The sequence below is a fragment of the Chiloscyllium punctatum genome, chromosome 1, assembly GCF_047496795.1.
Source record: "Chiloscyllium punctatum isolate Juve2018m chromosome 1, sChiPun1.3, whole genome shotgun sequence".
NCBI lineage: Eukaryota > Metazoa > Chordata > Chondrichthyes > Orectolobiformes > Hemiscylliidae > Chiloscyllium > Chiloscyllium punctatum.
Genome location: NC_092739.1, coordinates 55,256,972 through 55,281,284, shown reverse-complemented (window position 1 = coordinate 55,281,284; position 24,313 = coordinate 55,256,972). Strand labels below are relative to the sequence as shown.

The 24,313-nt window shown below is 43.4% G+C and overlaps 1 protein-coding gene across 4 annotated transcripts in view; it reads left to right on the top strand.

Annotated features, from left to right (window-relative positions):
- ppargc1a (peroxisome proliferator-activated receptor gamma, coactivator 1 alpha) overlaps nt 1-24,313 on the top strand; it is a 725,479-nt gene that overhangs the window by 683,271 nt on the left and 17,895 nt on the right. For all 4 annotated transcript variants that reach the window (XM_072563359.1, XM_072563267.1, XM_072563446.1 and 1 more), the window contains 2 exons: nt 11,015-11,972; nt 22,000-22,116. In XM_072563359.1, coding sequence (XP_072419460.1) covers nt 11,015-11,972; nt 22,000-22,116 — 1,075 coding nt within the window. The remainder of the gene's footprint in view (nt 1-11,014; nt 11,973-21,999; nt 22,117-24,313) is intronic.

Genomic DNA, 24,313 nt, shown 5'->3' with positions numbered 1-24,313 from the left:
TTCACCACTGATTGCCAACCAGAGAAACCCCTATTTATCCCAACTCTCTGCTTTCTATTGATTAACCAGTCCTCTATCCATACTAGATTAGTGGTGCTGGAAGAGCACAGCAGTTCAGGCAGCATCCAAGTAGCTTCGACATCGACGTTTCGGGCAAAAGCCCTTCATCAGGAATAAAGGCAGTGAGCCTGAAGCGTGGAGAGATAAGCTAGAGGAGGGTGGGGAGAAAGTAGCATAGAGTACTTTCTCCCCACCCCCACCCTCCTCTAGCTTATCTCTCCACGCTTCAGGCTCACTGCCTTTATTCCTGATGAAGGGCTTTTGCCCGAAACGTCGATGTCGAAGCTACTTGGATGCTGCCTGAACTGCTGTGCTCTTCCAGCACCACTAATCCAGAATCTGGTTTCCAGCATCTGCAGTCATTGTTTTTACCTCTATCCATACTAGTACATTCCCTGCAACTCCATGCATTTTTAACTTCTGAATGAGTTAGCACCTTATCGAACGCCTTCTGGAAATCCAAGTATACAACATCCACCTGCTCCCCTCCATCCTCTGTGCTTGTTACATCCTCAAAGAACTCCAGTAAGCTTGTCAAACACAACCTTCCCTTCCTAAATCCATGCTGTGTCTACCTGATGGAACCCTTTCTATCCAGAGATCTCACTATTCTTTAATGATAGTCTCCAGCATTTTCCCCAACTACAGATGTTAAGGTAACTGGCCTATTAGCCTGCATCCTTTTTTAACAGCAGTGTGACATTTGCTGTCTTCTAATCTACTGGGACCTGCCTGCAGTTCAGTGAAGTTTGGTAAGTTATCACTAACATAGCTACAATAACTTCCACCATATTTTCAGTACCTTGGGATGCATTCCATGAGGACTGAGGGACTTATCTACCTTTTAGACCCTCAAGTTTGCTCAACAATACCCCTTTAATGATTAGAATCACTTTTAACTATGGGTGACACGGTTTGATTAGGAGTGGTCAGCATAGCTTTGGGTATGCGAGATCATGCCTAATAAATTTGTTAGAGTTCTTTGATGAAGTAACCAGGAAGGCTGACAAGGGCAGGTTGGTAGACATAGTCTATATGGATTTCAGTAAGGCATTTGATAAGGTCCCACATGATAGGCTATTCTGAGAGGTTAGACTGCGTGGGAGCTAGCAAATTGGATACAATTGGCTTGATGGTAGGAAGCACAGGGTAATAATGGAAGGATCCTCGTTGGACTGGAGGCCTGTGACTAGTGGTGTTCCTCATGGTTTGGTGCTGGGCCTATTACTGTTTGTCATCTAGATCAACGATTTAGATGAGAATGTGCAAGGCTTGATTAATAAGTTTGCAGATGACATTAAAATTGGCAATATAATGGACAGTGAGGAAGATAGTCAGAAATTGTAGCAAGACCATGATCAATTGGGGAAGTGGGCTGAGAAATGGCAAATGGAGTTTAATATAGAAAAGTGTGAGGCCTTGAATTTTGGAATGTCAAATCAAGGTAGGAGTTTAATGATGAATAGTAGGGCCTTAAGGAGTGTAGTGGAATAGAGGGACCTTAGAATTCAGGTGCACAGTTCTCTGAAAGTGGAGTCACAGGTAGACTGGGCAGTGAAGGAGACTCTTGGCACACTGGCCTTCAGTGAGGGCATTGAGTGTAGAAGTTGAAAAGTTATGTTACAGTTGTACAGGAAATTGGTGAGGCCACAGTTGGAGTATTCTGTTCAGTTTTGATCACCTTGCTGTAGGAAGGGTATTATTAAACTGGAAAGAGTCCAGAAGAAATTTACAAAGGTCTAAGTTATAGAGAGAGGTTGGACAAGCTAGGACTTTTTTCTTTAGAGCATAGGAGACTGAGGGGGGATCTGATAGAAGTGTATAAGATCATGAGAGGCATGGATAGGACGAAGGCACTCAGTCTTTTTCCCATGGTTGGGAACCAAGGACTAAAGGAAATTAGTTTCAGGTTAGAGTGGGAAAAAATAAAAGGAAACCTGGACGGCAACTGTTTTACACAAAGAGTAGTACTCATGTGGAATGAGCTACCAGTGGAAGTGGTTGAGGCGGGTACATTAACAACATTTAAAAGGCATTTGGTCAAATATGTGGATCAGAAAGGTTTAGAAGGATATGGGCCAAGTGCAGGGAAGTAGGGTTGGCATGGATGAACACTTTGGTTGGCATGGACCAATTTGGACTGAAGAGCCCAACTCCGTACTGTAGGACTTTATGACTCTTAGGAAGTGCCAGATGACAGGAGAGTGCCTAATTTCTTGTTTTTTGTTTAAGAAGGGATGTAAAGGAGAAGCTTGGGGACTGCAGACCTGAGAGTCTGACTTCACTGGTGGGTAACTTGCTGGAGGTGATCCTGAAAGATATGATTTTATATGTATCTGGAGAGGCAATGAATGATTGGGAATAGTCAGCATGGTTTTGTGTGAGGGAAATTGCATCTCACAAACTTGATTGAGTTTTTTGAGGATATAACCAAGATTATTGTTGAAGGCAGAGCGGTACCTGTTGTTTACTTAGACTTTAGTAAAGCCTTTACCAAGGTTCTGGATGCTAGACTAATTAGAAAAGTTAGATCACATGGGATTCAGGGTGAGCTTGCCAATTGGATACAAAATTGGGCTAACAGAAGGAGGCCGCGATTGACGGTGAAAGGTTGTTTTTCAGATGGGAGGCCTGTTACCAATGGAGTTCCACAGGATCAGTGCTGAGTCCACTTTTGTTTGTTATTTATATAAATGATTTAGATAAGAATAAATAAGGAATATTTAGACATCAAAGTTGGTGGTATATTGGACAATGAAGAGGGTTATCTCAGATTATGAAGAGATCTTGATCAATTGGGTCAATGGGCTGAGACTTGGCAGATAGGGTTTATTTGAATAAATGCAAGGTATTGCATTTTGGTGAAACAAGTAAGGATAGACTAATACAGTTCAACGTAGGCCTAGGGTAGTGTTGTAGAACAGAGTGATGTAGGGCCTAGGGTAGTGTTGTAGAGCAGAGTAACATTGGGGTTCAGGTACATAATTCTTTGAATATGCATCACATGTAGACTGGGTGAGTAAGAAGACATTTAGCATGCTTCATTGCTCAGACATCTGAGTATAGGATTTGGGGTGTAATGTTGAGGTTTTATAGGACATTAGTGAGGCCTCTTCTAGAGTACTGTGTCCATTTCTGGTTGCTCAGTTATTGGAAGGATATTATTAAACTGGAGAAGCTTCAGAAGAGATTCAGAATGTTGCTGGGAATGGAGGATTTGGGTAAGAAGAAAGGGCTGGATAGGCTGGGATTTTTTTCAGTGGTGCATAGAAGGTTGAAGGATGACCTTATAGAGGTTTATAAAATTATGAGGGGTAAAGATAAGGTGAATGGCTGTTTTTTTTCCCCCTAGAATGGGGGCTTTCAAGACTATGGGGCATATTTTTAAGGTAAGAGGACAAAGATTTACAAAAGACACGACGGGCAATTATTTTATAAAGTGTGTGGAATGAACTTCCAGAGGAAGTGGGTACTGTTACAATGTTTAAAAGATATTTAGATAAACACACGAGTAAGAAATGTTTGGAGAGGTAAGAGCCAAGAGCAGGTTGGTTGGATTAGTTTAGTTTGAGACTGTGGTTGGCATGGACTGGTTGGACTGAAGGGTCTGTTTCTATGCTACATGACTCTATGACTCGATATCTTGAGGCTGTGCCTCCTTTTTCTAGATTCTTCACCAACAGAAACAATCTTTTTTTATTGTATATTCATATTAATGTTCAGTGTTGAACTCGCCACATGGCATGCTTGCAGATTCCGCCAGCCCTTCCTTCCTTTGCATTGCAAAGTACAACGTCCTAGAAAATTCTCAGTGCAGATAATTAAAATACTGTGGAGGAGCTCTAAGGCCAGTAAGCATTCTGCCAGTTAACAACCTGAGATGGACACACATTTTGGTAGAACTGACATAGTCATCAAAATAAGAACATTAGGTGTCTAAAAGGCTATCTCCAGCATAACCAGGAGACCAGGCCCTTTACATTTTGCTATTCTGTGCCCCCAACCATCTTTCTGTGTTCCCTGGATTATTTTCCTCTCCTCATGCTCCACGTCCTGATCCCACTCTTCATAGCTAATCACCACTGACTCATCTTTATCAGTTCCAAGTCTTCAAAGAAGAGTTTGTTTTCCTGTTCTCCTTCTTCATGCTATAAACTTAAACAGAGAAAATTACTGACTTTAAATGCAACTGTATGAAGCCAAAAGATGCATGTCACAGTGTGAGCTGCATGCCACAAGATTCTCATGTATAACTGACTTTATTTTAAACGTAGGACTTTATTGGGAACTGTTCTGTGTAAATGAGTATTTGTGGCGTGAAATACCACAGGTCTAGTATGATGCTTGCCGAGCTGTAAACGCTACACTGATTTTATCCATGCATTTCAAAACAAAAACTGGAGGGCCTCTGTATTTATGCATTGATTTAAGAATATGTCAAACTCAAAGTCTGACATGATCACTTGAGACAGATAATGATGCTTATGAAGGTATGATAGATGAAACAACATTTTTCTATGTATCTAGCCCCATTAACACAATGAAATATCCCAGGTTGCTGTTCAGGACCATTATAAAACAATAAATGACACCAAGCCAGATGTAGGGAACATGATCAGATAACCAAAACCTTAGTCAAAATGGAAGTTTTTCACAAACCTTTTAAATGATGAAAGCAAAGTAGAGAGAGAGAGAGAGAGAGAAATGTAGAGAGGGTATTCCTGAACTTGGCATCTAGGCAACTGAAGGTACAACCAACAATGGTGGTATAGCAATTAAAATTGGGGATTCACAGACAGTTAAAACTAAAAGAGTACAGATATCAAAGAAGGTTGTGGAACTGGGTTAGATGACATTACATAGACGTGGAGGTGTGGGGTCATGGCGACATTTAAAAACAAGGATGAGAATTTTTAAATCAAGACGTTTCTTGGTGCAGAACCAATGTAGGTTGATTTTCTTCATACCCTCTGGTCATGACTCTTGCCATGATTTATTTGGAGTAAATTCTGCTCATCCAATACTGGATGTCAGAAAAGTAATCTACCAACAGTGAAAGAGTTGAGAGAGATAATAGTAATTTACCACTAGTGTCATCCTTGTAAATGCCTTCAGACGATATCACTGAATGGCAACGTGTAGATGAGAAATAGGAAAGGGAAATTAAAGGACTGAGGCCTGGGAACATCAGAGGTTACAAAATAGGTGCTGGAGAATAAGTCATTGAAATTGATAACTTGGCTATGTTTAGAAAGGTAAGAAGAGAACCAGTTGAGAGCAGTCCCATCCAGTTGGACAACAGTGGAAAGGTGTTAAAGGAAAATGGTGTGATCAAGCCTATCAAAGGCTTTAGATAGGTTGAGATGAATGAAGAAGGAACATTTACCTCTGCCACAATTTTATATTTGATACCTTTTGTGACTTTGATAAGAACTATCTCAGTACTGTGGCATTGGTAGAAACTTCATTGAAATTATTAAATATAGAGTTCCAGGAAAAATGACAATGCCTGAAGATATAATGAAGAAACTAGTCTCATATGTCTAAGAATCCAGATAATAAGTATCAAGTGAAACTCTGTAATTTTAGAAATACCTTTTTAAGAGGTAACAATTTAAATACTAACATTTAGCTGTGTGAAATTTTGAATCCAGGAAATGTAGCCATCTTTTTTGAGTAATGACTTAAACTTTTACAACTAATGAGGTAATTACTTCCATGTATAAAACCTGAACCCTTGTTTGCCTTCTGTGTAGTGTGGAATTATTTGGTCAACGTCTCACAATACTATTGGAAAAGGTTTGAGAAATTTAATATGTTGTGCGTTCAGGGCATTGGTCTACATAATCTAGGGTCATCCCACAAGACAGTGCTGCAATGTAGGAAGTACCATCTTTCAGATGAGACATTTGAAATTAGGGAAGCACTGATAAAAGGAGACAAACTTTTGATAATAAGACAACACTAACAGTCTTCCAATTCTCTGCCACCTGACTTGTAGCCAGCAAGGATTTAAAATTACAGCTAAAACCTCTGATATATCCTCACATGCCTCCCTCAAATATCCTGTTTACATTTCATACAGCCCTGAAGATTTATCCACCCTTAAAGCTTTTAAATCTGCTAGTACTTCCTGTCTCTATATTAGGTTTGTTTATAATTTTACAGTCTTCCATCCGATATCTATACTTGTCGTCCTCTTCCATTGTGAGGATCAACACAAAGTCATTGCTGTCTTCTTCTGGGTCTACAAGAAGATTGTCCCTATAGTTCATTATGAACCCAACTCTTTCCTTAGTTATTTTTTTTTTGTACATTTTAAATAACTGCTTTTGAGTTTCCTTTTATTCTACCCACCACTGTTTTTACCATGCGTTCTCTTTCCATTTCTAATTATATTTTGAGTTCCCTCCTTGCACATATATTCTTTTCAATGGACTTGCTGTATTGAACTCTCAGTATATATCATAAGCCTATCTTTTTTTCTTAATCGTAAGCTTTATGTCCCTTGATATCCAGGGTTCATGATCTTATTATCCTAATGGGGGCATATTTACTCTGTATTCTCAGTTTCCTCATTGAATGCCTCCCAGTGTTCTGACACAGTTTTATCATCAATACCTACTCCTGGTCCAAATAGTTTCTTAGTAGAATTAGTCTTTTCCCAGTTTAAAACTTTTATTCCTGACTCATTCCAATACTTTGCCATAACTATCCTAAATCTAACTAAATTATGGTTGCTATCTCCAAAATGTTCCTCTACTGTTAAGCTTTTCACTTGCCTTGGCTCATTTCCAATTATTTGGTCCAGATAATACTTAAAATCCCTGACTATGACTGCCTTATTTTCTTATGTTTCTTTGAAATGCAATTACATGTTTGAACTGCTATCATCAAGTTTGATAATGATGGGACTTGATGACTTTCTGACTGTTTAGGGGCCTAACATACAGACCTAGCATGTTTGTCTCTGTATATTTAGCTTCGATCTACATGGCTTCATTTATTGAACCTTCCAAGATGTCATCCATTCTCACTGCTATCATTGTTTCCTTGATCAATATGGCAATACCTGCCCTCCTCTCTATTGTCTCTGTATGTGTATCAAAGGGAATAGAGTATAAAGAGAGGGAAGACTTGCCCGAAACTCTGCAGCGCATGGGTTAGACCACAGTTACAATATTGTGGACAATATAAGGCCCCTTACTGAAAGGCGGGAGGGTGTTATGCTGCCATTGGAGGTGGTACAGAGAAAGTTCACTGGGCGGATATGGAAGGACTATCTTGTAAGGGAAAGTTGAATAGGTTGGGCCTGTATTCATTGGAACTTTGTGGCTACCAAAGAGAGTCTGGTACATCAAACTCAGACACTGCTGAAGAGATACACACTTGCACTGCAGCACCCTAGCCTTGGTCCTCGAGATCGATGGCATGGTGAGTGAAGAACAAAGAATGTGGTACAAACTCCAGGTGATCCTTCCTCTCAAGGGAATCTAAATCAGCAGGCACCTCGCTAGAGGAGGAACAACACATATCCGCCTCAGATGTCTCTGCACAGGACACTCCAGAGGTGGCTGGTGCCTTCACCTCCACCCTGTCTGCTGTCTTCTATCTCTTGGAAGTTAACTTCAAGGAGGGTAAACTGACCTGTGGCATGAAAGCCCTCAGCTTTGTGTCAATCCTGTATCACCCAGTCAAACTTCCAGGAATAATGGGCTCCACTACCAATCAGACTTCATTCACCCATCTGCAGAGCTTAGGACTACACTAGGAAATAGAGGAAAGGAGCAGAAGATGAAAACATTTTGTGGGCAGTTTGGAGGCATGGCTGACAGTGTATGTGACTTTGCAGAGTTTTAGAAATGCCACTAATTTTACCTTACATCTGGTTGTTTGTCTGTGTCTGTGAGCCCAACTGTCATTGTTACAGCATGAGGCATGATTTCATGGTCACTGACGATGGCAGTTTGTGCTGAGAGCCTGCTGCATCAACTAGAAACAAGGAGGACAAGACCTATATAGGGTTTTGGATGGTGCTGACACTTTCACCCCTCTTCTTACAAAATCCCTATTCTTTCATAGCCTCTACCTCCAAAAGTATTGGTGTGAATGAATTGGTTGGCATTGTCTATGAATGAGAACACACAGGGAGAGCAATGGATGGCCAGGGAATAGAGGCCTCACAGCTCTTGTTCTGTACAATGCATAGTTCTATGGTGTGATTTTTTTTTCTGTTTAAAAGCCCTAACATTGGTGGGTCCTGCTGCCCCCTCCATCACAGATCAAGTCTGTAACCATGTTGACCCTAAATTATGTACTTTTCATTTCCAGCATGATGGAAGGCGAAAATGAACATTCCTCAGCCAGTAGCTTGCAGCCTCCATGTCAAATTGTCAGTGAGCCCCTAACTATCCAAATCCCTGGTAGTTCTTCCTGTAAATCAATAGGATTCACACCCCACCAAACCTGCCCATTTGAACCTGCTCCTGGCCACTTTTCCCTCCCAGTTCTTGGCATATGATGTGACCATGCTAAATGTGGTCATTTACTTCACACAACACCACCACCCTATCCCCTCACCACCTCCCCACCCAACTTGAAACCAGGTGCTCCTGCCCATGGATCAGCTGTCCTACTCATCTATATGGTCTCTTGAAGAGACTGTTTCCCCTCCCCATCACAATATTTATCACCCTTTCTGCACCACCTACATAACCCAGTCCTGATGGATAACTTGCTGGGTCTCCTTCCTGCGGCTTGGCCACCTTTGCACAGAGAAAGTCAGGACTGTAGATGCTGGAGAGTGAGAGTTGAAAAGGGTGGTGCTGTAAAAGCACATCAGGTCAGGCAGCATCTGAGGAGCAGGAGAGTCAATGTTTTGGGCATAGGCCCTTCATCAGGAGCTACTGTGTTGGGACCCTCTGACTGATGGACGCTTACATAGACTTCAGTGACAAATACGCCCCGATGCTTACTTGCTGCACATATGGTGCATTTCTGCATAAACTGTTGGATGTGAGATTGTTTAGCACACTGCTCTTCAGCAAGATGTATGACCTTTGACTGAGGACTGCTTACCAATAAGACAAGCTGCCTGGTTGTATGATTACATTAATTAACATGGCAAGGCATAGACACTGCATGCATGTAGGTGCTAAGTGAGTGATCACTAAAAATACAAGTGAGCAGGCCTGAGATGCAGCCTGGTCCAGTGTATGAGCTGGGCATCTGTTCACATGAACAAAGTGTCCCTACTGCAGCCTTTAAATGCTAACTGCCAATACACACTGCAGTGAAAGCCTGCTTTCGAAGTGTCCTGCCACTGTATCAGAGAGGTGCCATGATGGTCATGTCAGATTGGTGAATGTCAGATACCAATGTTCATTGATGAAGGGTGTATATGGTTGGTACCTCAGTATCGTGCCCTGTGATGATGTGTGGCCATACATGGTGTGGAGGTCCATTGCAGCAAGTGGTGAGCTGCCACGAACCCGCTCTGGTTTCCACATTGGGTTTTCTCAATACCAAGCTTGTTTGGTCCATCTGGTAAAATAAAAAGCTGAATATTTGCAAGGTGGTTTGTGTCACCAACAAGGCGTTTAACAAGCAATGCTGCCCCTTAATTGCAACTCGCAGTGAATGAAAAACTCATTGTGCTACTTGTGAAAAGCATAAAAGATGGCTGGAGACACTCCCAATGCAGAGATGGGCCTTGCCAGATTTCTTATCAAATTCTGTCACAAATCTTGTCATACCTCGCATTGTTCAGACTCCTATAAGATTCAGTCCTACATTTCAATCAGTAGTTTGGAAGATTGTAGATGCAATTTATTGTAATTGCATTTCCTAATGTTCTTACATTGCTACAGATATACATTTAAAGATTTCCTAATATTCTGACCTCTTGCACGCCAAAATTTGTGATAGCATGAAAAACAGTCACATTTAAGAATTTGGGTGCTCAGTGTTCAGAAATTATAGCTAATGGCATTCTCTGTGACATTTGACAAGTGTCTATTAAATCGATCTGAAGAAAGGCAGAATAATGAGAGACTCTGAATAACATTCAGTGGAGAGGTCATTCGCAGGTGTGCATGAATAATTCAAAATATGAATACAAATGCAAAATTACATTGTCATAAAAGACCATTTTTCTAAAAAAACTATTTTGAAAATATTAAGCATCACTGATATTGTTTGCACAAAATGATTTGCCAATGCACCTATTCCTTGTGTAATAGATATGACCTATTCATTGCAAAGTGCAGTAGGCAGCATGTACAGAGGGAGCAAAGAGATTATAGAATAACAATAGCCTGAATGACATTCTAGAACAGTTCAGGGTTTTTGTGCACATATATATATTTATAAGAAACCACTATTTGTTGAGATTAGCATAAGATATCATAGGTTTTTACATATATTTGTCAGCAGTGATTAATACCACAAAGCATAGGACATCAAGAATATTTGAATGAAATAGACAAGAAATTATTGTTTCAGCAGCTGTCATTTTTTAGCTGATTTTGTGCATTTTTTAAAATGCATTCTTGAATGAGCCATGTTAGCCTATTTAAGCACATTTCAGACAAATTTACCTATATGTGGTATTATAGCTGAGATTGTTTTATTACTTGTTTTATATGCATCTCTATATATTGCATATCTGAAGAAAATGCAATATCATTTAGAAAACTTAGTGAACCTGTCATTTAAACAATGAGCAGCAATGAAACAGGAACATTGTAATCAAGTCATTTAGAATCTGTTGCACGCTGGATTAATGCAAATTGTGTTGTCAGCTACATAAGTCAATGCTATACTGAATATATCACAATGCAATTTAGTTTTGAGTACCTTGTTACTTACTAAAGTAGTGTATGAAAATGTTCTTGATTCTGATTGACTTCTTATCACTTAGTGAGAAAATTATATATTGTCATTTTTATTTCAGGTCTAACACCACCAACCACTCCTCCACATAAAGCTAACCAAGATAATCCATTTAAGACTGTGGTCAAATGCAAGATATCTTGTAATTCTACAGTACATAGTGCACCACCAAAGAAATCACGTTTAAATGATTCTGCTTCTAACTCTCAACTGAGCAGTCCTGTAAAGAAGGGCCCTGAACAAACTGAACTATATGCCCAGCTCAATAAAACTTCAACTTTATCCAGTGCACTTATTACCCAAAATGAAGAGAGAAAGATGAAACGGTCAAGCACAAGGCTTTTTGGTGACCATGATTACTGTCAGTTCATAAATGCTAAGGCAGAATTATTAAATACCAGAATGTTCTGCAAGGAACGAGAACCTAAAATTGGTAAACTCCAACATCACCCTGTCAGAGAGTTCTTGTCAGGGGAGCACAAACAAACCTTTTTTTCCACTAGTGATGAACAGGAATATGAGAAGGAAAGTCAGCAGCTGGATATACATCCTATCAACTACTCTAATACCAGGATACAACTGAAAGACCAAGAGATTCGAGCAGAACTAAACAAGCACTTTGGGCATCCAAGTCAAGCCTTTTTTGATGAAGTAGAAGATAAAGAAAGTCATCAAAGAGAAAAAGACCTTTGTCATGAATATTATTCAAAGTTGCCTACTTATCTCAATGCAGGAATGTCTCTTGATGGTGTATTTGATGATAGTGATGATGAGACTGAAAAATTTCTGTATCCGTGGGATGGAACACCTGATGGGTTATTGTTAGAAAGACCTTGTTCTCGTTCTCTGTCCAGTTCCCCCTGCAGTGACTCTGTTTACTCGCCAAAGACTTATGCACCTTCTCAAGGAATAGTCAGGACAAGGTCTAGATCTAATTCCTACCCCAGACGTAGAGCTTATTCTCGCTCCCCATATTCTCATTCCAGATCAAGATCACCATATCATAAATCCTCTTCCAGGTAAGTAAATAAATCTATGCCTAATTTAGGTATATAAGAATATGTTGTGTTGACCAACTTGTTTTAGCACAATCACAACAAGATTTATATGAAAACTGATTTTAATCTTGTCTCTAGTCTATTTTACAGATACATTAGTAAAATTAATAGGTGAAATTTTCTGTCTATGATAAAATTGTGTAAATATTGATAGTAACGTAATATTCCTTTATATGGTAGTGTTACAATTCTGACAAGTTGTCTATGTTCCCGTTTCCAAACATTGTATTTTAGATCTTCTGTTGGAAGTGTGGAAAATAGGAATGGGGTGGGTTGTTCAAACTATTGAGTCTGCTCTGCCATTCAATGTGATCCAATTCTGTACCCTGTTTCTGCTTTCTCCCCACACCTTTGATCTCTTTAGCCCTAAGAACTATATCTAACTCCTCCTTGAAAACAATCAATGTTTTGGGTTCAACTGCTTTCTGTGGCAGAGAATTCCATAGGTCACCACTCTCTGGGGGAAAACAAAATCTCCTTGTCTTAGTCCTAAGTCACCTACCCTATATTCTTGGATTATGATCCCTGATTCTGGACTCTTTGCTGATCACCAACAACCTTTGTGTGTTTACCTAGTCTAGTCCTTTTAGAATTGCATAGATTTCAATGAGATTCCTCATTATTCTTCTAAACTCCAGTGAATACAGGCCCTATCAATCCAATTTCTCTTCACACATTCGTCCTCCATTCGAGGAATTAATCTGGTAACCCTTCTTTGCACTCCCTCCATAACATCCTGCCGCAGATAAGGAGACCAGAAGTGCACAGAAGGCCCCATGCAATTGCAGCAAGACTACTTCTATACTCTAATTCTCTGGCTATGAAGGCTAAGGTACCATTTGCCGCCTTTACTGCCATCATGCACACTTTCAGAAACTGGTGTTCAAGGACACTTGTGTCTTGTTGCACCTTCCCCTTTCCAAATATATATAACCATTCAGATAATAATCTGCCTTCCAATTTTTGCAACTAAAGTGCATATCCTCACATTTATCCACATCATCTTCACCTGCCATACATTTGTCCACTCTCCCAACTTGTCTAAGTCAGACTGAAGCATGTCTGCGTCCTTGTCACAGCTCACCCTCCTAGACAGCTTTGTGTTGCCTGAGAACTTGGTATCATTCCCTCATCTAAATCATGAATGTATATTAATAGTTGGCCTCCAAACACTGATCCCTGCAGTATCCCGCCAGTCACTGCCTGACACTCAGAAGAAAACCTATCGATTCTTCCTCTTTAGTTCCTGTCTGCTAACCAGTTCTCTGCCCATGTCACTTCTCCTCTCCCAACTCTATGCATTTTAGTTTTAGATGTTGATATCTTATATGGGATCTTATTGATAGCCTGCTGGAAGTTCAAATAAACCACATCCATTGGTTCCTCATTACAACTCTACTGGTTAGATCCTCAAAAAATTCCAGTAGATTCATCAAGCATGATATCTCTTTCATAAATCCATGACAATGCTGTTCAATCCTGTTTTCAGGTTTTCAACTGGTTTCCAGGTGCCTTGTCAGTAAGTCTTTGATAATGAATTCTAGGATTTTCCCCTCTATCAGTGTCAGGCCAAACCTCCAATGTTGCAGCATGGACAAACTCATTGGCTGGATTTAAAGCTCACGTGCAGACAGTTTTGAAGAGGGGAGGGTATGTTAAATCTAATGGGTGGTCTGTCGGCTCATTAATAGCTTGTCCCTTCTTCACAATTACACCAAGAGGCATTGCTACTGTGCAGCAGCTCTGCAGTGGACCAGTACTAGCCCTTAAACTGCCAACTATTGCTCACTTAGCACTAATGCAATTAGTTAGCAATAGGTGAGGGTTACTCTAAGTCACTAGCCCTGAACAGGCTGCCAACATGCAGATTGGAATCTTATTTTAATGGGTTTCCTCTGCATCCCAAGGTTTTGCACCTCTCCCCCCTCCCCCTTTCCCCACCTCCCCACCTCCCCACCTCCCCTCACCGCACATCCCCTCCTCCCCTCCCCCCACCTCCCCTCCCCTCCCCTCCCCTCCCCCACCCCTTCCCCCACCCCATCCCCCTCCCCATTTCCCCCTCCCCATTTCCCCCTCCCCCTTTCCCCCTCCCCCTTTCCCCCTCCCCCTTTCCCCCTCCCCCTTTCCCCCTCCCCCTTTCCTCCTTCCCCCTTTCCCCCTTCCCCCCCTCCCTCCCCCCTCCCTCCCCATTTCCCCCTCCCCATTTCCCCCTCCCCATTTCCCCCTCCCCATTTCCCCCTCCCCATTTCCCCCTCTCTCCTCCCCTTCCCCCTTCACCCTCCCACTCCCCCTCACCTTCCCCCTTCACCCCTACTCCCCCTCCCCATTCCCCCTCACCTTCCCACTTCACCCCTACGCCCCCTCCCCCATTCCCCCTCCCCCATTTCCCCCTCCCCCATTTCCCCCTCCCCCATTTCCCCCTCCCCCATTCCCCCTCCCCCATTCCCCCTCCCCCATTCCCCCTCCCCCACTCCCCTTTCCCCTTTCCCCCCTCCCCTTTCCCCCCTCCCCTTTCCCCCCTCCCCTTTCCCCCCTCCCCTTCCCCCCTCCCCTTTCCCCCCCTCCCCGCTTACCCCCTCCCCTTTTCCCACCCTCCCTTTTCCCACCCTCCCCTTCCCCCCCCTCCCCTTCCCCCCCTCCCCTTCCCCCCCTCCCCTTCCCCCCCTCCCCTTCCCCCCCTCCCCTTCCCCTTTATCCCTACTCCCCCTTCCCCCTACTCTTCCCCTTCCCCTACCCCCTTCCCCTACCCCCTTCCCCTACCCCCTTCCCCTACCCCCTCCCCCCACCCCTTCCCCTACCCCCTTCCCCTACCCCCTCCCCCACCCCTTCCCCCACCCCTTCCCCCACCCCTTCCCCCACCCCTTCCCCCACCCCATCCCCCTCCCCATTTCCCCCTTCCCATTTCCCCCTCCACATTTCCCCCTCCCCATTTCCCCCTCCCCATTTCCCCCTCCCCATTTCCCCCTCCCCACCCCCCTCCCCATTTCCCCCTCCCCATTTCCCCCTCCCCATTTACCCCTCCCTCCTCCCCATTTCCCCCTCCCTCCTCCCCTTCCCCCTTCACCTCTACTCTCCTCTTCCCCCTCCCCCTCCCCCTCCCCCTTCCCCCTCCCCCTTCCCCCTCCCCCTTCCCCCTCCCCCCTCCCTCTCCCCCTCCCCCTCCCCTTCCCCCTCCCCCTTCCCCTTTCCCCTTCCCCCTTCCCCCTTCCCCCTTCCCCCTTCCCCCTCCCCCTCCCCCTTCCCCCCTCCCCCTTCCCCCCTCCCCCTTCCCCCCTCCCCCTTCCCCCCTACCCCTTCCCCCACCCCTTCCCCCACCCCATCCCCCTCCCCATTTCCCCCTCCCCATTTCCCCCTCCCCATTTCCCCCTCCCCATTTCCCCCTCCCTCCTCCCCATTTCCCCCTCCCTCCTCCCCTTCCCCCATCACCTCTACTCTCCTCTTCCCCCTCCCCCTCCCCCTCCCCCTTCCCCTTTCCCCCTCCCCCCTCCCCCTCCCCCTTCCCCCCTCCCCCTTCCCCCTCCCCCTCCCCCTTCCCCTCTCCCCCTTCCCCCCTTCCCCCTTCCCCCCTCCCCCGTCCCCCTCCCCCTTCCCCCCTCCCCCTTCCCCCCTCCCCCTTCCCCCTCCCCCTTCCCCCTCCCCCTTCCCCCTCCCCCTTCCCCCTCACCCTTCCCCTCCCCTTCCTCCACACCTCCCCTCCCCTTCCTCCACCCCTCCCCTTTCCCTTCCCCTCCCCCCTTCCCCTTCCCCCTCCCCCTTCCCCCACCCTTTTCCCCTCCCCATTTCCCCCTCCCCCTCCCCTCCCCTTCCCCTTCAGGCCTAATTCCCCTCCCCTTTCCCTTCCCCCTTCCCCCACCCTTTCCCCCTCCCCATTTCCCCCTCCCTCCTCCCCTTCCCTTCCCTTCCCTTCCCCCTTCACCCTCCCACTCCCCCTCACCTTGCCCTTTTACCCCTCCTCCCCCCTCCCCCTCCCTCCCCCTCCCTCCCTCTCCCCTTCCCCTTTACCCCTACTCCCGTTCCCCCTCCCCTTCCCTTCCCCTTCCCCCTTCCCCCACCCTTTTCCCCTCCCCATTTCCCCCTCCCTCCTCCCCTTCCCTTCCCTTCCCTTCCCTCCCCTTCCCTTCCCTTCCCTCCCCTTCCCCCTTCCCCCTTCACCCTCCCACTCCGCCTCCCCATTCCCCCTCCCCCTCCCCCCTTCACCCCTACTCCCCCTCCCCTACCCCTTCCCCCTTCACCCCTATTCCCCCTTCACCCCTATTCCCCCTTCACCCCTATTCCCCTTCCCCATTCCCCCTCTCCCTCCCACACTCCCTCTCCCCTTCCCCTTTACCCCTACTCCCCCTTCACCCCTACTCCCCTCCCTTCCCCTTCCCCTTCCCCCTTCACCCCTACTCCCCCTCCACCTCACTCCCCCTCCCCTCCCCTTCCCCCTCCCCTTCCCCCCTCCCCCCCCACATTCCCCTCTCCCACTCCCTCTCCTCTTCCCCCCCTCCCCTCTCCCCCCCCTCCCCTTCCCCCCCTCCCCTTCCCCCTACCCCCTACCCCCTACCCCCTCTCCTCCTACCCCCCTCCCCCTTTCCCCTTTCCCCTCCCCCCTTCCCCTTCCCATTCCCCCTCCCTCTTCCCCTTTCCACACCCCCTTTGTCAAAGCTGCTTTGACAAATGGTCAGTTAGACTCGAAATGTCAGGTCTTTTCTCTCCTTACAGATGCTGTCAGATCTGCTGAGATTTTCCAGCATTTTCTCTTTTGGTAACAAAGAGAATTGATGAGGGCAGAACAGTAGACATAATTCATGTGGACTTCAGTAAGGCGTTCGACAAGGTTCCTCATGGGAGACTGATTAGCAAGGTTAGATGTCACGGGATACAGGGAGAACTAGTCATTTGGATACAGATCTGGCTCGAAGATAGAAGACAGAAGGTGGTGATAGAAGGTGGCTTTTCAGACTGGATGCCTGTGACCAGTGGAGTGCCACAAGGATCAGTGCTGGGTCCTCTACTTTTCGTCATTTACATAAATGATTTGGATGTAAGCATAAGAGGTACAGTTAGAAAGTTTGTAGATGATACCAAAATTGGAGGCGTAGTGGACATTGATCAGATGAGCCAATCAGCTGAGGAGTGGCAGGTGGAGTTTAATTTAGATAAATGTGAGATGCTGCTTTTTGGGAAAGCAAATCTTAGCAGGACTTATACACTTAATGGTAAGGTCCTGGGGTGTGTTGCTGAACAAAAGGACCTTGGACTGAAGGTTCATAGTTCCTTGAAAGTAGAATTGCAGGTGGATGGATAATGAAGAAGGCATTTGGTGTACTTGCCTTTATTGGTCAGAGCATTGAATACAGAGGTTAGGAGGTCATATTGTGGCTGTACAGGACATTGGTTACGCCACTGTTAGAATATTGCGTGCAATTCTGGTCTCCTTCCAATCGGAAGGATATTGTGAAACTTGAAAGGGTTCAGAAAAGATTTCCAAGGATGTTGCCAGGGTTGGAGAATTTGAGCTATTATGAGAGACTGAATAGGCTGAGGCTGTTTTCTCTGGAGTGTTGGAGGCTGAGGGATGACCTTGTAAAGGTTTAAGTAATCGTGAGGGGCATGGGTAGAATAAATAGTCAAGACCTTTTCCCTGGGGTGAGGGAGTCAGATCGAGCGGGCATAGGTTTGGGGTGAGAGGGGAAAGATATAAAAGAAACCTAAGGGGTAACTTTTTCATACAGAGTGTGGTGTATATATGGAATGAGCTGCCAGAGGAAGAGGTGGAGGCTGGCACAATTACAGCAATTAAGATGCATCTAGATGAGTATGTGAATGGGAAGGGTTTAGAGGGATATGGGCCAAATGCTGGCAAATAGGACTAGATTGGGTTAGATATTTGGTCGGCATGGACAAGATGGACCGAAGGGTCTATTTCCATGCTGTATATCTCTATGACTCGACAGAATTATGTACATGCTACAATGATTATTTGGTACTGCTAATATTGCCACTGTCAGAGTTGGTTACTAAAATATTGTGCCATTTGTGCACTGACAGCATGATATGAATGTGTGAGTTTGACATAATTATTAAGAGATGTACTCAACCAGCAGTCAAATTAACAATAAAGGGGAGAGAGGCAAGGAGAAAAGAACGTTGAGTGCACATCATTAAGCCCTGCAGCATTTTATGGTGAGCCTGAACAGACTACAGCAAATTTAATGATCTTTCCTGATAAATGTATTTTATTAATTTATATAAAAACTTACTTCATGTTAAGAAAATTTTCTTTGGATACAGGGTGTGACTTTTTTTTTAAACCCTGTTCCACTTAAGAGATTTTTTTTACCATTGATCTTGCTGTGCTTGTCTTTGATAAGCAATGATTGACATCATAAGCAATGCATGGTGAATTCAGAAAATTGTGTATCTCCCTTCCTCTCATAAAGATGATACTTTGCTCGGCCAAGATTTCAGTTTGCCATTTAATAACATGCCCTAGTCAGCATTCTTCATACCTGGTCCTCCGATGCTGCCTGACCTGATGTGCTCTAATCTAGACCACTCTAATCTAGACCCCCATTCTTCATACCTGAGCCTGGCTAATGAATAGCAGCTGGCTGTTCATCCCTGAAAAGCTTTGCAATTTGAGCTAATCTTATGTATATGTCTTCAGCCGTACACCATATGGAATTACAGAAATCATCAGAAAGGTAGGAAGCCTAATAATATTTCTCTTTATTCACAAAGGATACTTATTTTCCTATAGCTGGTATCATTTGGCTCAACAAAGGCCAAAGATTGAATTTACATCTGCTGGTGTGCATCATACATTTACTTACAAGCCATTGGGAGAAGTATAATTTGATTTGATTTATTATTAACACATGTACCGAGATATATTGAAAAGTATTGTATTGTGTACTAGCCAGACAAATCATAACTTACATAAGTACGTCAGGATAATAGAATAATGCATAATTTAGTGATACAGCTACAGAGAATGTGCAGAGAAAATTCAACTCTGATATGTGAGAGGTTCGTTCATAAGTCTGATAACAGTGGAGATGAAGCTGTTGTTAAATCTTTTGATACATGTTTTCAAACATTTGTTCCTTCTGCCTGATGAAAGAGGATGAAAAAGAGTATGACCTGTGTGGGGAAAAGTCTCGTTTTGCTGTCTGCTTTCTTGAGGCAGCAGGAAGTGTAGATGGTATCAATAGAAAGAAAGCTGGTTTCTGTGATGGACTGTGTTGCGCTCACATGACTCTCTGTAATTTCTTGCAGTCTTGGGCTGGGCAGTTGCCATACCAAGCTGTAATTCATCCAGATAAGATGGTTTCTATGGTGCATTGATAAAAATTCGTAAGAGTCATTGTGGACATGCAAATTTTCTTTAGGTTCTGAGGGAGTAGAGGTTTAATTTGCTTTCTTGATTGTAGCATCAATGTGGATGAACCAGGACAGATCATTGGTGATATTTACTCTTAGGAATTGAAGCTCTCAACCATCTCCACCTCAATACCATTCATACAGACAGGGACGTGTCTTCCATTCCGCTTCCTAAAGTCAATGACCAGCTCGTTCATTTTGCTGACATTGAGGGAGAGATTATTGTCTTTATACCATGATACTAAAGTGTCTCTCTTACCTGTACTGATGATTAGATTAGATTAGATTACTTACAGTGTGGAAACAGGCCCTTCGGCCCAACAAGTCCACACCGCCCCGCCGAAGCGCAACCCACCCATATCCCTACATTTACCCCTTACCTAACACTAGGGGCAATTTAGCATGGCCAATTCACCTAACCTGCACATCTTTGTGACTGTGGGAGGAAACCGGAGCACCTGGAGGAAACCCACGCAGACACGGGGAGAACGTGCAAACTCCACACAGTTAGTCACCTGAGGCGGGAATTGAACCCGGATCTCTGGCGCTGTGAGGCAACAGTGCTAACCACTGTGCCACCGTGCCGCCCACGCTGTCTCGTTGATGTTTGAAATCCAACTCACTCCAGTGGTGTTATCAATAAATTTGTCAGTGGACTTAGAGTTAAATTTGGCCTCACAATCATAGTGTATAAGGATTATATATAATAAAGGGCTGAGTACCCAGCATTGTGGAGAACCGGTGTTGAGGATTATTGTGGAGGAGGAGTAGCTGCCTGTCTTTACTGTTTGCAGTCTGTGAGTCAGGAAGTCAAGGCTCCATTTACAGACGGGCAAAATCCTAGATCTCAGAGTTTGGAGATAAGTTTTGTGAGAGTTATGGTGTTGAAGGCAGAGCTAACATCAATGACGTGGGTATTCTTGTTATCCAGATGTTCAAGGAATGTGTGTAGGAGCAGGGAAATGGCATCTGCTGTGGATACATTACAATAGTAGGCAAATTATAGTAGATCATGGTACTCTGGGAAGCTGAAGTTGATGTGTGCCATTACTAACCTCTTGAAGCACTTCATAAGGATAGATGTCAGAGCCACTGGGCAGTCGTCATTAAGGTCCATTACCTGACTTTTCTTTGCACCGGGATGATAGTAGTCTTTTTGAAACAGGTGGGAACCTCACATTGTAGTAAGAAAAGGTGAAAGCTGTCTACAAATTCTTCCACCAGCTGGTCTACGCAGAATCTGCGTATCTGGCTGGAGACTCCATCCAAGCTAGATGCTTTCTGTGGGTTCACGCTAAAAAGCCAATCTGATGTCTGCGACAGTGATTGTGGGTGTAGGTGTACCAAGGGTGTTGAGGCAGACGACATAATTTCACAGATTTTCGGTTAAATCAAGCATTGAATGCATTGAGCTCATTGGATAGGAATGCATTGTTGTCAGTGATTCTATTAGACTGGCTTTGTCATCCATTATATTGTGTAAGCCTTGCCACATTCAACTTGTGTTTGTGCGGTTAGTCTGGGACTCTAGTGTAGTCTCGTATTGTCTCTTGGCCTCCGTGAAGGCTTTGCAATGATCGTCCCTGGATTTCCTGTATAGGTTAGGATCACCTTACTTGAGCACCTCAGATCTGAACTTCAATAGGGGGTAGATCTTTCAGTTTATCCATGATTTCTGGTTGGGGAACACTCAGGTTAATTCCTTTGGCAAGCAGCTCTTTACACACGTACTGATGAAGTCTGACAGTAATTGTATACTCATTTAGGCTGGCCACTGAATTCTTGATTACGGACCAGTCCATTGACTCCAAGTAATCATGTCAAAGCTTGCCTGTTACCTCAGACCAGCAATGTACGACTTCCTGTACCAGATCCTCACACTTCAGTTTCTGCTTGTAGGCGGGGAGAAGGAACACAACCTTTTGGTCTGATTTATCAAATCTTGGTAACACACTCTTTAGGTTGGCCTGGTTGAAGTCACTGGCTATGATGAACAAGGCCAAGAGTGTTATGCTGGAAAAGCACAGCAGGTCAGGCAGCATCCGACGAGCAGGAGAATCGACATTTCAGGCATGAAGCCTTCATCAGGAATGAGCCTCATTTGTGTTTTTTGTGCTGTGCTTTTCCAGCAGTATACTCTTGACTCTGATCTCCAGCATCTGCAGTCCTCACTTTCTTCTTCATGATGACCAAGGCATCTGATATTCCATCTCAAGACTATTTGTAGTGGTATATATTTCATTAAGTGTGCTGTACACTTCTGCATGGGTTAGGACATAAATCTGATTTAGGAAATACTTTAAAGTTCTTTTATTATTTTTCCCCTCCATTAATGACTTTTCCATCATGATATCCCCTAGTCCTGAGGCAATCAGTTATCAGTTTTGCTGACTAACAAGGTAGCTAAAAGGTGTCTCAATATTTCCCAACCTTCTGATGTGGAAGTGCTCAGTCTGTGCTCATTATGTCCCTTATGGCTCAGCTACACATGTGAAGAATGAAATCCCATCCTCTGTTTTCTAGTGGTTTCATAAACACTAAATAAAAGTTATATGTTAAAAAGTATACTCTTTTGTGTTATTTTCAGTGATCATGTATTTGCATTTATTTTGCTTCATAGATCACATCACTACTTTGATTCAGGGAGCAGTCGGGTACAACATAGATCTCGTGGAAGCCCCGGTTCGTATTCAAGGTCACGCTCCAGATCACCTTACAGCCGCTTTAGTAGACCCAGGTGAGGGAATATAATAGTGTAGAATCTGTTAATGTTTCCTTTGATACATTTTTATTTAGTGCACTCCTTCCTAATGTTAATATTTTAATATTAATTTAGATATGTTAATATTTCATTGACAATTCCAGGTTGGTGCTTAACCAGATAAATGTACTGAAACATCAAAACTTGGCTTCCTTGATAAAATCAGAGTTGGTACATTTTAATTTTGGACAGGTGCTCTATAAATCAATGAATGTCTAACTTAAATATCTGAAATTATTAGTTATGTAGATGCCTTTTGCCATGTTTAAATGTAGCATGTATTATCTGCTATATCTAGGAGATAATGTAGTTACAGTATGTAGAAATCCTTTGAGAAATGTTTACCTTTTCGTATGAAGTTCAAGAAAAAGTCATATTGCAAAGATCATTATGAGATTTATCCCCAAGAATTTTCTTGAGGCTTATCCAGTGACAAAATTAGTGAAAGCAGCATTTGATACTTGAATATTTAATTGATAGAAAAGGGTAATTGCCCATTTGGCCATGATGTATTTTCTTTGGCCACCCAATGTATTACTAGTTATTTTCCATTTTCCTTTCATCCTGATTCAATAACCATGTTTCTGATACTGGCAAGTTCCTTGTTGCCATGATTCCTCTGAGTCCTGTCAGTTTGGAATCACTAAATGTGTGCACTTAGCTCCCATTACATCCCAGCAGATGTGCATCAGGCTCCTAACTCCTCCTCTCTGTTTGCTCTTATAAAATGACGATAGCAATCAAGAAAGATTAATCAATCTATTGGTAGGCATGTCTGTATTAATTCACTCATGGTGTGATCGCAATCTGTTCTCATTGCAGGCAGTCTGTGGGGGCAGAACAAAATAGAGTTATTTTAAGGAGATAATAAAAATTAGTTACTTGGCAGATTATGGAACACTTAGAGCAGAAAAGAAAGGGAAAACAAATAAAAGTTTGTCCATTGAGTAAGTGCTTCAAATTCTCGACATGTCAGCAAGCAGGAATTAGACCTTGTATGCATGCAGGAAAGCTATTAGTGTAAGTTCTAGGAAAGACTACATTCAGTCCTTCACATTTAGTCTGTCTGGTGTATACAAGAGTTCTATGTGAAAGACACGTGGACATATTGAACTGAGCTCCAAATAAGAAGCAAATAATAATATGTCCTAATTAGCAACACATTACTAACCTTGTTCCAAGAAGCTACAGGCAATTTATGTTTTAGAAAGAAGGTGCAATAAGATACATTTATCCGAGGTTTCAAATTTCACTGCATGTTGTCACAAGTGAAAGGGAACTTTGAAATAAAAACAAAGCATGTTGGAAACATTCAGTATGTCATACAACACCTAAAAAGAGATTAAATAAAGATTGAGAATGCTGGACAAACTCAACATGTCTAGCAGCATTTGCAGCGAGAGAAAGAGAGTTCAAGGAGTCTTCTTCAGAGCTCCTCTTCAGTCTTCCAATATTTTGATTTTTGTAAAGTAAATTTGATTAGATACTCAATCTGTTTCAGGGTCCCAAAGATGAAAGATGATCAATTCCTTAGCACTGATATCCCTCATGTTGATGAGCATAAGAACTTAAAACTTAAAACACTAAAGGATTGAGTTAAACACTGGTGTGACAAAGCAGAGTTATTGTGATAGTACAGGTCTCCTCAATTGCTTTTAAGTTGGTGATAGATTTCTGTTGGTTCAGCACCTTAAATTATGAGAAAATGCTGAGACGATTATTTGAAGTTTTCTTTTGCAGGTTTTTTTTCTGTGCAGTGTAACTGACCTACTTCTGTAGTGTTTGATCAGTACTGTAAATTTATCAGTGGCAAAGTGATTAAATAGGTTCTGCTTCAATGGGAAAAATTAATGTTTTAGTGCATTCCGTGTAAGACCTGGATAGAAGGTGCTAAAACAAATTATAGTATTAATTTACAAAAGACAGCACTGTGAGGTGATATCAGTGTTTTGGTACCTTGTTAATGTCCTATGGAAGAATGGAATGCAACATTTATCCAAATGATTTTCTGCTCTGTAATTGATTCACAGCTGAATAGCCAGATTTGTGGCTACTCTTTGTGGCTAGCAGAAATAGTAAAGGCAAATTGTCTGCTTTTCTTTGAACTGGAGATTAGGAAATATCCTATCCTAGAAGCCACCAAGGTTCAATTGTTCACTAAGGTAGAGGTTGA